At 55.3% G+C, this 15,829-nt stretch overlaps 1 protein-coding gene across 2 annotated transcripts in view; it reads left to right on the top strand.

The window, feature by feature from the left end:
- Positions 1-15,137, top strand: part of SNX29 (sorting nexin 29) — a 499,251-nt gene extending 484,114 nt beyond the window's left edge. The window contains exon 21 of one of the 2 annotated variants that reach the window (XM_047839171.1): positions 10,173-15,137. In XM_047839171.1, coding sequence (XP_047695127.1) covers positions 10,173-10,302 — 130 coding nt within the window. In that variant the 3' untranslated portion in view covers positions 10,303-15,137. Of the gene's footprint in view, positions 1-9,847 lie in introns of both variants that reach the window. The other variant, XM_047839172.1, reaches the window with a different exon arrangement.
- Positions 15,138-15,829: the final 692 nt, after the last annotated feature.

The raw sequence follows: 15,829 nt of genomic DNA, 5'->3' as shown, positions 1-15,829 counted from the left end.
AGATCATGTAATATCTTGGGACTTATGGCCACACCTATAGCTGCGTATTAATCATAGCATTCAGCTTTATGTTAAATGATGGTTTCTTGGGGACATAGGAAAACCCTGGGGTAGGACCTTGACCTTAACAGTTTTTGTCATCATCTGTGCCATTGGAGTGTCTGGGTGCCAGGCCCCCCGAAGCTACTGAGCATTAGTGTCGTCCGAGTCCCACATAGCTGGGAAGGGGTTGGAGCAGGGTTTCGTTCCTTGTCCCAGGAGCCCAGTCCTAAGGCCGGTGTGTCCGCTACCCCCTGCCTCCTGCATCTTCATAGCTCTCCACCTCCACAATCGTCTCTAAAAACAAAAACTAGCTGCTTGCATCAGCCTGAGGTGATCCCGGGGGCTGGCATGTTGGTGTCCCGGGTGATGCTCGGGGGGACAGGAGAGTCACCAGGCAAAGTCTGTTCCAGCGTTTAGCGTGAGACGTGTTGGGTGATAGATGATTTTGTTGGCGGTCACATACTCCTAAAGGAGAGAGCCCATTGCTGGTCCTCGTGCTTGGGGCTGGCAGGCCGTGCCGTCTTGGTGTCGTGCAGCCACGGACGGATACAGCTGCTCCCTGGCTGTAGAGTGTGGTCCACAGGCCCGATCCTACCCACTGCCTGTTTCTGTAAATTGTGCTGGAACACAGCCACACACATTTAGTCACGGACTGTCTGTGGTGTCTTTACGCTCCAAGGGCTGAGTAGTTGTCACGGGAGTGGCCCACAGAGCCTGAAATGTTGACTTCACTCAGAAGTTTACCGATCCCTAGACTCTTGAGGCTGACCTGCCTGGGGTGGGATGGAAAACTCGCCACGGTACATCTTTCAGGGGAAAAAGCAGGAGCACAGTTCACACGTTTCCACTTTTAAAAATAGCAAACAGTATATACGCACACACACCCTCACCTGTCTTTATGTACATGCTCTATACGCAATGGATCATTCTAGAAAGATACACCGAAAAATAACTGGTGGCCTGGAGGATGGGGGTGGGAAGCCTCACTTCCTACGTTTATCTCTGCATGCTTTTTTATTTTGCACCACTTTTTGTGTTTCTTACTCAAGAAAATAATTTAGTCCCAAAGTATACTGAAGCTGAAGAGTGGAGATAAGGAAGACGGAGAACGAGTATCTTTTGCCTTATTTACCTTTTTCAGGAAGATGGAGTCACTGTCTCTTTATACGTGGGATGCTTCTTATTTGAATGGCATTTTCATAAGACTTGAGAGAAAGCTGTAAGAGAAACTTGGAATGGCTGGTTATATTGAAATGCACATAAACTTTCCGTTGAACCCTTGAGGTGGAAAGGCTTGGGGGCACCGTAGAGAACCATCTAAGCCTGTCTTCCTCTTGAGCTGCACGAGGCATCCCTGTAAGCAAAGTGCCATTTTGGTGAGGGGAACAGAGCCTTTTCGTCTTCTGATGGTCGTCTTGTTCCTTAGATGAGTCCTGATCTGGTCTTGAATGGTGAGACAGGGCACACATCGGCCAGGAAAACCCCAGAAAATCTTCACCAGCCATGCGGATCTCATACCCGCCAACCTTCACGGACCGTGCTCAGATCTGCCCTCTTCCAAGGAGAGCTTAAAATTCTTCCTCCAGAAGGTCCAGATACAATCAGATGTTCAACCACTTTGCCATCTCACCACAATACCTGCCCTTGACCTCAAGGATAAATGGAACAGTTCTCCTTTTAGCCACTCTTCCGGTTTACAGAATCACCCCCAAGTGACTTGGTTACTTTCAATCTGTGGCTCTCAGCCATGGCGCACTCACTGGATCCACCCGGAAGGGGTCTAGTAAGACAGAGGTCAAGCCCTGCACGGTGCCATAGGACTTCTTATTTCTGTGTCCCACTGGTGATTCTTAAGGGTACCCAGGGTGGAGAACCCCAGCTTGAGGGAGGTGTTGGAGGAGACGCTGGGAAGGTGGTGGAGTTAGAAGACCCTAAGCTTACCTTGTCCCATGGGTACAACTGGACGGCACATCAGCATAAATAACCCACAGACTCTGCGGGTACTGGCAGAGAAGACGATGCATTAAAGAGGACAGCAAAGGGCAGCGACATGGTGGGGAACGAAACGGGCCCTCGCCATCCACAGTCAGGAGGGGGCAGCGGCTGCAGAGAAGGGCAAGAAATGGACAGTCACACCAGGGAGCCTGAAGGAGGAAGACGAATTCCCGTAACCTTTGGCTTTGAAAGTGGTATGTGCTGAATTCTGGGAGTTTTAAAACCAGAGGGGTTTAAAGCCCGTAATTTTTAAATCACCAGCTTCTGGGAGACAGGAAACGGAGTCTCCACCCCTAAAGAGAGAACTGGACAAACAGCCCACGGAAATAGGGCATAGAAGCAGCAGTTTGAATAACGCCTGGGGCCTGCCGGGGGCGGGGGCAGTTATGTACTCACCTCAAAGCAGGTCCCAGGGAGGATCCGCCAGGAACAAAGGAGCTGGCGGGTGCCATCTCTGTCCCCCACCCCCACACGGGACAATCTGCTGGGACCAGTGAGAGGCCAGCATCCACCACCCAACTTGCTTACGCCGAGCCTCACCCCCCTGCGCTTCGGCAGATGGGCCCTTTCCGGTCACCTGCCCCCAGTCCCCGTGCTGCGGGCCCCCTCCCCCAGAAGACCGGTGCACACCTTGCCAACACCACGTCTGCCACACCGCGCTCTGCGGGGCCTCACCCGGATGGCAGTGGGGGCAGGCCCTGTGGAGGCTGGAAGCAGACTTCCTTGACAGTGCACGCCATGCCATGGGACCGAACAGCGCCCCCAGCAGGCCAGGAGAGCCTCTGCAGGTGACTGGACTGAAGGAGGCAGCAGCCCGGACAAAACTGGGTGCATGCAGCTCGCCGAGGAAACACCCCTCGGAGTGCCGGGTTCTGGGGGCCAGGGGACCCTGCACTGCAAGGCCTACAGCACCCCTTATTCCTAAGACCGTTACTTCCGAGAGCACAAGATGTAGCTGGCATTCCAACACACGGGACACAGAGTTGGACCGGAGGAGACAGAAGACTACGTCCCAGAGGAAAGCACAGCACAGAGTCACAGATGAGATGGATACAAGTCATATGTCGGTAGAGAGTTTCATGGTCATAACGATGCTCATTAGACTTGAAAAAACTGGAGGATATCTGTGAGAGTCGTAATGAGATTTAAAAAAAAAAAAAAGAGCCAGTCACAGATAATACAGTAAGTGAAATTAAAAATGCTCCAGATGGAATAAACGGTCACAGCTTCAGCAGCAAACAGCTCGGTCCCACAAGTGCTCCAGGGTCCAGTGTGGCAGCGGCCATGCGAAGCCACCCCCCAGCTATGGAAGGCAGCTCCCAGCAAATGGAATATTGACCGGGTCTCTACACTTGGTTTATAAGCGAAATGAAAAGCAAATCTCTCTCAGTGGCCATTTTTCACTGATGAGCGGCTGAGACCATCGGATCGATGGTACCCATGTGCTGGGGCCTAGGATGCCACGGTGGAGCACCCCAGTGGCTTATTAAAAAGAACGGGCAATCCTAGGGCTCCCGGCAGGTGCTACTCACGCAGACGTGGATTCCTTTGGTGCCGCGACAGTAGCCAGCGGGAGCAGAAGAGGGAGTTTCTGAAAGGTTTGCCAAGGGGACACGTCAGGTCCAGAAGACCCTACAGGTCAAGGAGTACGTACGTGGGGGACATCTGGGCTGTGTCCTGGGTGACCAGCAGTACTCCCTTCCAGCTGAGGGCCTGGGCCAGGCTCCGGCTGAGTGCTAGGTGCACAGTGTCCGTCACCGGGACGTGATGTCCCCATCGAGCTCCCCGTCTCCATGACAGTGCATCCCTCTGGCCCAGGAAGTCCACGTTTTGCGGGCCAGGGGCAGGAAGCTTCTCCACCATGTTCTCCCTGGTCTCCCGCCCACTGGTTGGAACACTCCATCCCCGCGTGCACCCCAGGATGGCTCCACCAGGACCAGAAGGACGGGACTCCACTTGGACCTGGGAGCTGTCTTGTCCGAGGCGAGATGAGCCCTGCTGGAGGTGGCAGGAGGGGACTTTTATCAAGCACCCAGAACGGTGTCGTGCTCTGTCACACAGACCCGCCAGAGAGGGTCCTGCAGCGTCCTTCCTTGAACTCTTTTGTGCCATTTTGTAAAACAGCCTTGAGATGTAGTTCATGTTCCATGCAATTCAGCCACTTCCAGCATGCACAAATTACATTTTTATCACGTCCTGAAGGAACCCCGTATCTCCCTGGCTCCCGGCAGCCACATGCTTCCTGTTTCTCCAGATCGCGCTATCTGGACGAATGGAGTCATCGAGTACGCAGACTTTGGAGGCTGGCATCCATTACAGCAGGCATTTGCAAGATTTGGCCCTGCTGCGTCCCGCATGGAGGCGGCCCCGTTCCCCTCTCCCCCCGAGGGGTTTTGTTTGGGCTGAGAGGTCAGTTAGCACGTGCCCCCTGCGTGGGGGAAACACGGATTCCTAGGTGTTCCATGACACAGGGGCATAAGGAAGTAAAGACCCCACACTGGCAAGACCCACGTGCTCTCCTGTTAGGTGTGAGAGTGAACTGGGTCCTGTGGGGATGCGAAAGGAAGAGAAGAATTTTAACAAGACCTTTTTGTACAGAACACTCCGGGCCTCAGCTTCTCCTCCTTGATCACACTGTGACTTTACTTGCTAGTAGAGAGGGGATGTCGTTCACGGGGGAGTTTTATTTTCTGCTTTTAAGGAAAAGGAAGGGCAGAGTCCTTTCCTTGCATTTGCCACTCTCCGAACCCGTGGCCGCAGCGGTGTTCTGGAGCGGAGTTCTCTGCCACTTGTCACTCGGAGCAGAGTTTCATTACTGCTGCAGCTGAGTGACAACACTGCCTTGTACGGCTAGGCCACGTTCTCCATTCTGCTGATGTTTGGGTTGTTTGACGCTTTTTGGCCATTCTGACTAACGCTCAACGTCCAGCTTTCTGCGTCGGACGTGTTTTCATTTCTCTTCGGCAAGCGTCGAGAGTTGCCAGGTCCTGCGGTCACTGTAGTCACTTGAGGAACGGCTGGACTGTCTTCCAAAGCAGCCACCACACTTAGCATTCGCGCCGATGGGTAGTGGGGTTCTGCTTTCTCCACATCCTCCCCAACATTTGTTGCAGCCACCTTGGGGCTGCAGAGTGATACTTCGTTACGGTTTGGATGTGCACGTTCCGAAAGCTGATGACGTTGAGCATCTTTTCGCGTGCTTCTGGGTTATTTGGATATTGTCCTTGGAGAAATGTCTTTTCAGATTTTGGCTCCTTTTGTAATTCACTTGTCTGAATGGCAGTTTTTACTATGATCCAGCTTATGAGGGGGGACTCGGAATCCCAGGGTGCATCAGTGACCTGTCCAGGTAGTCCAGCTGGTAAATGATACAGTGCAAGATTTCTGTCCCCAGGTCCCTGCTTTTTCTACCCAGGCAAGGGGACAAGGTCATGGTCTCCCAGGAGACGCAGAACAGAGGAGAGACGCCCCTTCGTGCTGAAGTAGATCTAAAAAGATTACCTTGGGGCACCTGGGTGGCTCAGTCGGTTAAGCATCTGGCTGTTGACTTCTGCTCAGGCCAAGATCTCGTGGTTCATAGGTTCCAGCCCTGCATCAGGCTCCACTCTCTCTGCTCCTCCCCCAGCTCATGTGCTCTGTCTCCCTCTCAAAATCAATAAATAAAGTAAAAGCAACAGCAGCACCAGCAATAATCTGCCTTATTTCAGGGGGTCTCCATCAGTGTGAGGCTTCCCGCCTCCCTGGACTGGCCTGTGCAACAACCTTGGCCCAAGCACTCTTGAGGGAAAGGACCCAGGGAGTGGGCAGCTCTCCTTCCCTCTCAGAGGGGGCTCAGCTGTGCTCCAGGCACCGCACCCCCTGCTCCTCCCGGGTGAAACAGACCCACCGTCTCCGGTCTTCCTATACTATTCAATTGCCAGTGTTCGACGTAAAAGTAATTGTGTGGTGGTAAGAACATGTGATCTACCCTGCTCCGTTTTAAGAGTACAGTACGTTCTTGGGGGTTCACAGGGACAGTGTTGCAGCTAAGGGCTCTAGAAAGGATCCGGGTTTGTTTCCTAACTCCACACTCAGGAAACTGCTGTTCCACTCTTGATTCCGGGACTGTGACCGTTTTCCACACCACCTGTAAGTGGAATCCCGTGGAATTGTACCTTCTGCAGACTCCCCTCACTTAGCCTAATGTCCTCCAGGTCCGTCCGTGGGGTCGCATGGGTCAGAATTTCCTTTAAGGCCAAGTGACATCCCGTCATACGTGTACACGTTTTCTTCATCCATTCATCAGCCGCGGGCACTTAGCTCGTTTGCAGGTCTTGGCTGTTGTGCGTAAGGCTGCCGCGAACCCGGGGGTGCAGATACCTTTTCAAGATCCCAATTTCAGTTCTTTCGGGTACACACCCCGAGGGATGGCTGGACTATGCAGTGCTTCCCTCTATAATCGTTCGAGGAAGCTCCATGCCGTCTCCCGTAGCAGCCGTAGCGTTTGATACTCCCACCGACAGCGTGCAAGGCTTCCGAACCCACACTTGCTCAGCGAAACTCAGTGTCTTGTGGGAACTGCCATTCTGACAGGTGTGAGGCAAGGCCTTATTGTGGTTTTCATTTGCGTTTCCCCAGTGACAGGACCGTCTCAGCACTAAAGAGGACGTTTTTCCAGAGACAATGTGCCAATGGCCAACGGGTATAGGAAATTATTTGGGACAGTTTTTAACCTACAAAAACTGTGGCCTTAGGGGCTGCCAGGTCTTATCCAACTGCTTCTCGGTCTCCCCAGCCGTTACTACGGCTTCCTGCTCCCCCTGGACTTTCTCCGGAGGTGACACACTCAGTATGAGGCCAGCCGCCCTCCTCCAGTGGCCTCCACGGCCCTGGGTTTACGGAAGTCACTGCAAAAGCTTCTGCCCATCGCAACCAGCAGTGTGGCTTAGCTCATGGTCACTGCTTGCCGTGGCCTTTAGGGTGGAGCTGTCCCTGGCCCGTCTGGCCCCTGTCCCACCTACGTTCACGTCAGGCCCTCAGCCCCGGCGGCAACTCTGAGAGGCCACACATATCATCTCAGTGACACCTCACCGCAACTCTGTGGAAAATCCTGCCTCCTGAGAAGGAGAAGCAGCTGGCCGTGTCTGGCGGGCTCCCACCCCACCCCTCCTGGCCCAGGGCCCTTTGCACCATGAACCACACAACTCTCTTCTCATCCTTTTCAGCTCTTCCTCCTCTACCCACTGCGATGACCCAGTCTGGTGCCCTGCTCAGAACACCCTGTGTTTACCCCTGCTGGGGCAACTTCTCTGGGGTCCGCCCTGCCTGTCCCACATGGGGCTGGGGCCCCTTTCTACCTAGCACAGTATCTGGCAACATAACTCACGTGGTCAGAGTGGCTAACTGTCCCTGGAACTCTCAAAATAGCTCCACCTTTAGTGTGTCCTGGGAGCTAAGGTTCGAGAACAAGGCACTTGCCTGAAGAAATGCAGCCAGCCTGTGGCTTTCCATGTGGCCGACTCCCCATTCCTGGCCACAGCATCCTGACAGCCACATGCTCATCCCCCTGTGACAGGTAGGGGAACGAGGCTCAGACAGCAAGGCGCCCTGCCCGTGGGCCGCAGGACTGGGACCTCCCAGCCCGGGCCCTAATGCCAAAAGCTAGGCTGCGTCCCCACACAGCAGATGCCATTTCTGGACAGAATGATGTTCCTACTGACTTGTAACTCTCCCTCCCAAGAGTCACTTACCTCGGGGCCAACAGGCTCTGGCAGGACTCACCCCTCCCTCGCATGTTGTGCCCAATAAGGGTGGCCACAGAGCGAGGGGCAGCCACTTGGACCCTGGATCCTGAACAGGGGCGGGGTGGAGGGGTAGTTTCAAATGACATTTATATCCAAGTCCTCCTGAACATTGAGCACCACGATTCCTTCCAGCATCTTCTACCCATCATGTAAGGCGCCTTCTGGGATAAAGAGGCCTTTTGGTAACTCAGGTAATACCGACAGAGAAGGACAGGGTGCCCTTGGGCCTATGGCCAAATGTCCTTCTGAAGGAGGGTTGTGTGGCTAGGCAGCTGGCCAGGCCGCAGGAATGAGGAGCCACAGCTCACCCTTGTTCAAGGTCATGTGTGTCCTCTCCCTCTGCACACAGAGCAGAGCACCACCCCACCCCCCACCCCCCCCCCCCGACTCCTGAGGGAGAAGGGCGACATTCGAGGGAAGTTTTCATTTTGTCCTGGAGATGTTGTCCTCAACAAGGGACTTCTCACTGAGCACAACGCCTATGTCCCTGAACAGGCGTGACAATCATTGTAAGCAGGACCAGTGCCGAGTGGCAGGAAGGAATTGGGAGACTGCGCAGAATTCACTGGGACCCCCGGGGGCAGAGGCAGATTCTTTTTGAACGTGAGCCATCCCCTAAGTCATCTAGATGGGGCCCAGCTGACCGGGTCTGCCACCTACACCTGGGTGGCCTCGGTCCTGCCGAGCCTCTGTGCTCCTCGGTAGATGGGCGGTCTTCCCTTGCAGAGTCTGGGGGGACCCAGGTCACACATCTGGAAAGGTGCTGGCACAGGGAGGCTCATGACCTGAGTTTCATCTCAGCCTGTTTTTTTGCAGGTATTTTGTGCCAGTAAGATGTGTACCGTAGAAGTTTTTTCTTCTCATTTTTGACCAGCTTAAGCTCACCCTTCAGAGAGCACTGTTGTTCAAGTACCAAATCTTAATGATTCCACTATTCAGATCTCAGTCTTTGCCAGACAGGGTGACCCCAAGAATGTCCACGTCCCAGTGCCCAGAACTTAGGACTGTGTCCCCTTACGCGGTGCAGGGGACTCCGCAGATGTGGTTAAGGGTCTTGAAAAAGGCAGAGGGCCTAAGTGGGCCTCGTGTGATCGCAAAGGTCCCTTGAACAGGGAGAAAGAACTGGAAGCACCAAGGAAGTACTCTCGGCCGGGGTCTCCGGAAGGAGCCAGCCGTGCCGCCGCTCTCTGCTGAGCTCCATAAGACCGTTTTGGACATACAGCCTCCACAACCATAAGATGGTACATTTTGCATTAAAGCCACTAAGTAGGGGGTCACAGGTTACAAGAACCGTAGGAAATAAGACCGAGTTCTCCACCTCTGCATTCATGGCCACAGCCTGGACCCCTCAAGTCCCCCCTCCACCTGGCAGACAGGGGTCACTTTAAGTGCATCCGAACCGTGGCCTTCCCCAGCGAGAGCCTGCAGGCGGGGCCACCTCACAGCCCTCCACCCTGTCCCCGAGAGCCGAGAGCCTCCCGCCTGGGCCCGCACACCCTCTCTGGCAGCTTCTGCCCTCCTGGGGGCCACAGCCTCCTGCCCATTGCTGCTCTGGCCACCTCTGTGACTTATCTTACGTGTAACGTCCACCTCCCCCGGGGCCTGGGGGTTTTGTCCACTGTTGTAGCTGCAGGGGCTCGAACAGGGTCCCGCCCACATGGGTGCTCAACCATGGAACAGAGGGACAAAGCGACACATCCCACAGGTTCTTCCTGTGCCTGGTAGGTCGCACGCCCTTCCTGTTGCGTCCCGGGTCCTCATGACCCGCCCTCCCCAGTCTGTAGCGCTTCTGCTGTCCTGCTGTCACATAGACCATTTGAAACCAAGTAATCGTCTCAGTTGGACTCTGGTGGCTCGTTGGCTCTTCGACACAACGCCGTGAGGCGCGTCCTCATAATTAGACATTGGTCTAAATCCGGGTTATTCTCTCAGGATGAGTTCCACCAGAAGCGCCCATTTTTGCTACACCCTCCTTGATGTTAAATGCAATGTTCTCCAAAGCACTTTCTTTTTCTCTCGTCTCCCAGCCAGGGCACGCTTCAGTGACGACGGGGGAGGAAAGCCACGGCCGGCCTGTTCTTTCACAGCCTTCAAACTGGGGCCAGAGCTAACCACCCCCCCCCCCCAAAGCTAGTTGGATGCACACCTAACGCTCGGGGGCTTTTGAAGACGGAAAATGCACATGATCCGGGTTTTCCATTTCCCCTGTTGCACTCACCAGAGCTGGGTAGCGACTGTCCCCTCTGAGACCACTCCTGCTGTCCTCACACCCCACTGTTGGACGCCCTGCCTGGAGCCGTTTGCATTTGGAAGCCCTGACTTAATCAGATTCTCCCCTGCTCTGTCTTACAGCGACATTACTCCTCCCGGAGAACCACTGACCAAGAACAGCCGACCCAAAGCGGCTTCCCGCTTCCCCAAGCTGTCCCGAGGTCACCCCAGAGAGACACGCAACGTGGAGCCCCAGAGCGGCGACCTCTGACCTCAGCAGCATCCCAGACTCGGGCCCTATGTGCCACGCCAGCTGCCTCTCCCCAGCAGCTCTGCGTCCGGCCTGGCCGCAGCGGCTGGTCCCTTAATCCCTGGAGTGACAGCCATGTCCACCCGGTGACCCCCCCAGGGAGCTCACCCTCCCCACCGGCTCCAGGACCCTAATTAAACTGCTCAGTCTCAGAGGGCAAGGAGGCTCCTCGCTGGACGGCCACACGCACACTCTCCCAGGGCCGGTGCAGGGCAGCGGGAGGGTGGGCGCCAGGTCGAGCTCGCAGCCCGCTGGGTGACGTGCACAACTCTGAGATTCCGTTGGGTCAGAAACCTTGTCTTGACTCTTTCCCACGTGGGAATTAGAAGGACTGTTATTACCCTTTTTCCTTTAATGTCACTGCCTGCTGTAACCTTTGGACACGTGGGGTACAGAGCGGGAGGTCTTCCCCCTTCCCCTTTCGCTCTCCACCAGTGGTCATCAGACAACCTGCTGTGGCCCCCGTGGCCAGCAGTGGCCGACGCGGCCTCCTTGTGAAGGAGCCCTTAGCGATGCTGAACTGGGGTGCTTGCAGCACTTTCCCTGCCTTCCTGGATTGGCTTCTGGACGTACCGGCCCACGTAGGAAACCTGAGGCCACCCCGGGCCCACGCACACCTCCGTGGGCTTGGTGGCACCTCCACCATCTGGGCCAGCCCTCGGCAGCAATCCAGGGACCCTAAGCTGGCCAGAATCCAGGGCCTTGACCTCACTAGCCAAGAGGCCTCGAGGTCATGAGAGACATTCCGTTCTGCAAACCATCGTGGAAGAGGCCGTGGCCCTGGGGCCTTGTGGTGCTCAGCGTGGTTCCCTGCGAACTTGGACCGTGTCCACTCTGAACAGATCGTGGTCCTTCCCTAAAGACCCGCTCGTGCTGGACTCTCTACCCCCCACGTGCTCTTGGTGCACCCGGCCCGGGTTCTTTGATTCCCCCATCTCAGAGCAGGCCCCGTGGGCTGGGGCGGAGTGGGGAAGGGGCTGAAAAGGAGCAGCTCTGCCCGGCTCACGCTCCACTGCTCCCACATCAGATCACCTGAGAACCAGAGCCCTTTCACAGTGTCAACTCCCAGAATCACACAACTGTCATGCTCAGCTGGTGCGTATAGTCACGCGGAGCTTGCGCCTTCGGGGGAAATGCTGACATACTAGATCAGATGTGAGACGGAGCAGGAGGAAGATGGGGCTTGAGGTGTTTGTGAAAAATGGCCAGTGGAAGGCTGACAACGTCCGCCTCCTGGGGCTGCTCGAGTCAGCCTGAGACTTGGCAAGCCACCCGGTAAGCATCGAGCCTTTTCCCAGTGGAGGGGAACTCTGGAAGGTCTGCGTCCAACCCCCTGCTCGCCAGAAGGAAACGGAGACCGTGGACACACAGCTCTGCAGGGCAGCCGATGGGCCCGAACTGCTTGTGAGGGGACGTTCAGCTAGGTGAGCCAGGCCCCGGTCCAGAACGAACGCCCTGTTGACAGCGGTCGGAAGCCAGAGGGGCCCCGCCGTCAGCTCCTGGGGGTTCAGAGGCCCTGAGACGCCAAGTCCCCGAATGGCACCACGGGGTGTTGTTGGCCAATGTGCCCACTGCACATGCCTTGCTGTCACCTCCAGCCCCCACGGTGCCAGGCGGCCCCCGTCGCTTGCTGTGCCATCGGAGTCCTCGTGGACTGAATCGGGGACCATCTGAAAGCTCAAGCAGCCCCAGGCCTGCCTCCACCTAGGTCAGTTGGAGGCAGGTGTGTGGTGCCCACAGAGGGACGGTCCTGCACTGCCGGCCTGGGAGCAGAACCCACCCCTGCGCTGTCCCCTGTTTGCATCAGATACGGAGTGGAGCCCCCTGTGTCTGACCACCCCCCGCCCCACACCCCACGCCGCCATCCCCACCCACGGACAAAGGGTTCGGATCACCCAGCCTGGTGGGGACCTGACCTGAAACCAGTCTGCGTGTAAATCTGACCTCACCTTCTCTAACACCCCTCCCAGGAACAGGCTTTGACACTCTGTGCAGGGATCCAAGTGCCGTGAACTGTACGGACAGATGCCAGGCCTGGATAAACACTTACACACTCAACCTCTATTTACAAAAAGAGAATCCCTGTCTTTTAAAGCTTAACTCTTCATGGAGCACAGGCCCCACACACAGACCACCGCCTCTGATTTCGGTTCAGACAAGCACGTGACACACAACAGCAGCTCCTCCAAGCCTTAACTCTGGAGTCACGGAGAATGTTCGGCTGTGGTTCAGTCTATCCAGCTGCTTAGGACCCCCTGCCCTACTGTCTGGTGAGGCGGGATGGATGGAGAAGCAATGGAATTCTGGTTCCTGGAGAAAGAACCAGAGACCCGGGTCCAGCCCGGTGCAGGCTGGGGTCGGACGCACAAGCCCCCCTCAGCCCCGTGCCCTGTCAGAAGGAAAGAACCAGAAATCGTTCCTGTCTCCTGGATCCAGTGAGATCCTTTGGTGCCTCCAAAGGTGGCATCCGAGGAAGGGGCGGCAGTGTTCCCCTGGGAGAGGACATTCTGTCCCGTTACCTTTAGCACCAATAACGAGGCACATGCGAGGGCTTTCTGGGTACAGAGGGATCACCTGACTGAGGTGTAAAGACAGAACCCATCGTATTAGGACACCTGGCACGAGATGGGAACAGAGGGAGGGGTACGGGCCATGGTCTGTGGACGGGGTGTGACTGCACACGCCGGGCTCTGCTCCGTGGCTTGGCCCTGTGGAGTTCTCGGAGAACCACTCAGAGTTGGCACCGACCGGCAGGTGTGGCTTCTGCCTTTCAAAACAAGAGGCGGCCCAACCTGTCCACACCGCAGGATGGATACAGCAGCAGCAGCCCATGCTGAGAGCCGACAGGCATGGCCAGCCTGGTAATTGATCCACTTTGCGACCGAGAGGCAGGAAACAGGAACGAAGAGCCACCAGGCCAGTTGCTCAGAGAATACCCTGATTGCCCAGCTCCCAGAACCCGGGTCACACTAAGTGTCCCCTTTTTCTCTCAGCTCCACAGGGGACAGTTTGCAAGCCTGAGGCCCAGGTCTCTAGGCCTTGAACCGCACCCCACCCCCACTCCACCCGCTCCCCTTCACGTTCGGCACCAGCCAGCCCCCCACACAGAGGCCAGGCCTTATTCTCTGAGGTCCTGGCAGCCACCCTCCCCGCCAGGCTCTTCCAGAAGCCTTTATGCTTCAGCCTCTGGCCCCTCTGTACCAGGGGTAGAGCCCGTTCCCGTGAGGGGCTCCGCTCCCCCGGGAACAACTCGCCTTGCCGGGGTGTGGACCTGACACAGAGAACAGGCTCCCTTTTCCCCCCGGAGCCACCAGAGAAAGACACTGCGAGGGCCCCGCCTGTGCAGGAACAGCAGGCTGGCCCGGAAGTGTCCCCGAAGGGTCACACCTCAGGCTCCCTCTCAACCCCACAGGCAGTAATTGTCTTGAGCTTTCCTCAGTGTCTCACTGGGGCCTGCCACGCGTGGAGGACTCCGGAGGGTCTGCCCGCAGGCAGGCATCTGCTCTTGAGCGAGGTCTCGCACGGCGATCATTCTTCCAAGTATTTTGCATTGTTTCATTAAAGCGAACATTAAATATTTGCTGTTCGGTTTGGCTTCTGTGCTAACTTTGCACAACTGTAGCACTGTATATTTTATCTAACACTTCTGTGCCAGAAAGTTCATTTCCATGTTTCTGTAACACGTGGTCTTGATTAGGTTTCTTAAATACAACTTCAGCTACGGGCTCAGGAGGCAAGAGGGGGTGAACACTGGTCCCCCCACCCCCCAGGCCCTGCTCAGAGCAGACCAGCTACAGGCTCACCCTGCCGCTACCCCGATGTCCCCTGACCCATTCCCCTCCAGGTTTCACCCCTTGCCGTCAGCCTTGAGCCATTGCTGGGTACGGGCTGGATTTTTGATAGCTGGAAGTTAGGCCCAGGGGTCTTTACTTCTGTGTCTAAATCCCAATCCCCATCCTGAGTCAGTTTCCTTAGCGGAAAAAAGAAATCCGCTTTCTCTGCAAGACGGTTGAGCCTACAGCGTGGATGAGCACACCCACTGGTCGAACAGGCTGAACTGGTGTCCTGAGGCCCAGGGGGTCAGTTCTTGGGGGCACATGAATGCTTCATCATAACTGGAAAACCACTACCGACCTGTCCAGGTACCACCCTTCCCATCGGAACCAGGGCCGGTCTGCTTCCCACCTCGATGAATTAAGTGGAGTGGCCACTCCTTCCCCTTGAAGATTCTTGATCACCATCAAGAGAGGCCATGCAGGGGGGAGGCCCTTGCAAAAACTGGGACTGGGCCATGGAAGGATACAAAATGGCAGATTGCACATTTGCACCCAGAGGGGCTGAAATCAGCCTGGAGAGCAGGAGTTTCCAGGAGTGAGGGGGTGTGGACCTCCTCAGGAGCTTTTATGATCAAGGATTCATCCTAGGAAGGATGGCTTTACTCCACAGCCTTAGTGGCACCATCCCTGGCGTAGTCATTTGGTACAACACTCTGATTACCTTAGTAGACACGGATGTCTTGGAGGAGGGAGATCTCAGAATGCAGGAGCCGTCACATCCCGGGGGAAGGACCCCCAATGTCTGGGTCCCCGTGAGCCCTCTGCAGGGGGGTAAGAAGGCAACATATCTAGAGCCTCGTGCACTGTCTGGACGTGAGTGGGGCTAGCAGGTCACAGGTTGGCTCTGAAACGTGTAATAGTATGTTAACTACCCTTTTATGTTAAAGTTTACACAATAGAATTTTTAAACAAATGTGTTTAATTTTCTAAAATCTCTTATATTAAAGTTTTCTTTTGGAATAAGTTGTGGTAATTTTGTTACAATCTGGTTGAGACACACCTCTTTACAATGCCAATAAAAATGATCACGTTTTATAAATTAGATGGCCCACTTACCGTTGGCTTCTCTGTGTTCTTTTTCAGCAGTTGGGGATTAGGTGAACTTTCAATATACACATCATGAATATTTCCAGAAAGGTCATTCCCCCATTTCATACGAGAGCCTGGAACCAGAATTTGCTCAAACCAACCTCAGCCGAAATGGAGCAGAATCCCATTTTGAGTCGTTAGCCCTGTAGAATCAAAATACCATACACAAAATCCCTCATTGAAGGTTCCTATTCACCTAGACCATTACTGGGCACCCAGTGTATACCAGGCGTGGGCATAGAGCAGAGGACATGACAGAGGCACACACACCCCCCCCCCCAGCACCATCTTGCATTTGTGTTCAAGGTGAGACCATGAAGAATGAAGATTTTCTAAGTCAGCCATCCAGGTAAGTACAGCCTGTGTTAGGTACCATGAAGTAATAGCTGGGCCTGGGGAGGGAAGAACAGGACCCGGGACCTACTCTGAACCACACAGGTGGGGGTAGGGTCTCCTCTGTGGCGCTGCTGACCCTGGAGGCTGGAGAAGGCTGTGCCAGATAGGCCAATTCCAGTAAGGAATTGAAACGAGGCTGTTCTAGAAGGGAGAAGAATTATGATTCG

Source organism: Prionailurus viverrinus, chromosome E3 (genome assembly GCF_022837055.1).
Source record: "Prionailurus viverrinus isolate Anna chromosome E3, UM_Priviv_1.0, whole genome shotgun sequence".
Classification (NCBI taxonomy): domain Eukaryota; kingdom Metazoa; phylum Chordata; class Mammalia; order Carnivora; family Felidae; genus Prionailurus; species Prionailurus viverrinus.
This window is presented reverse-complemented; position numbering and strand designations above follow the sequence as displayed.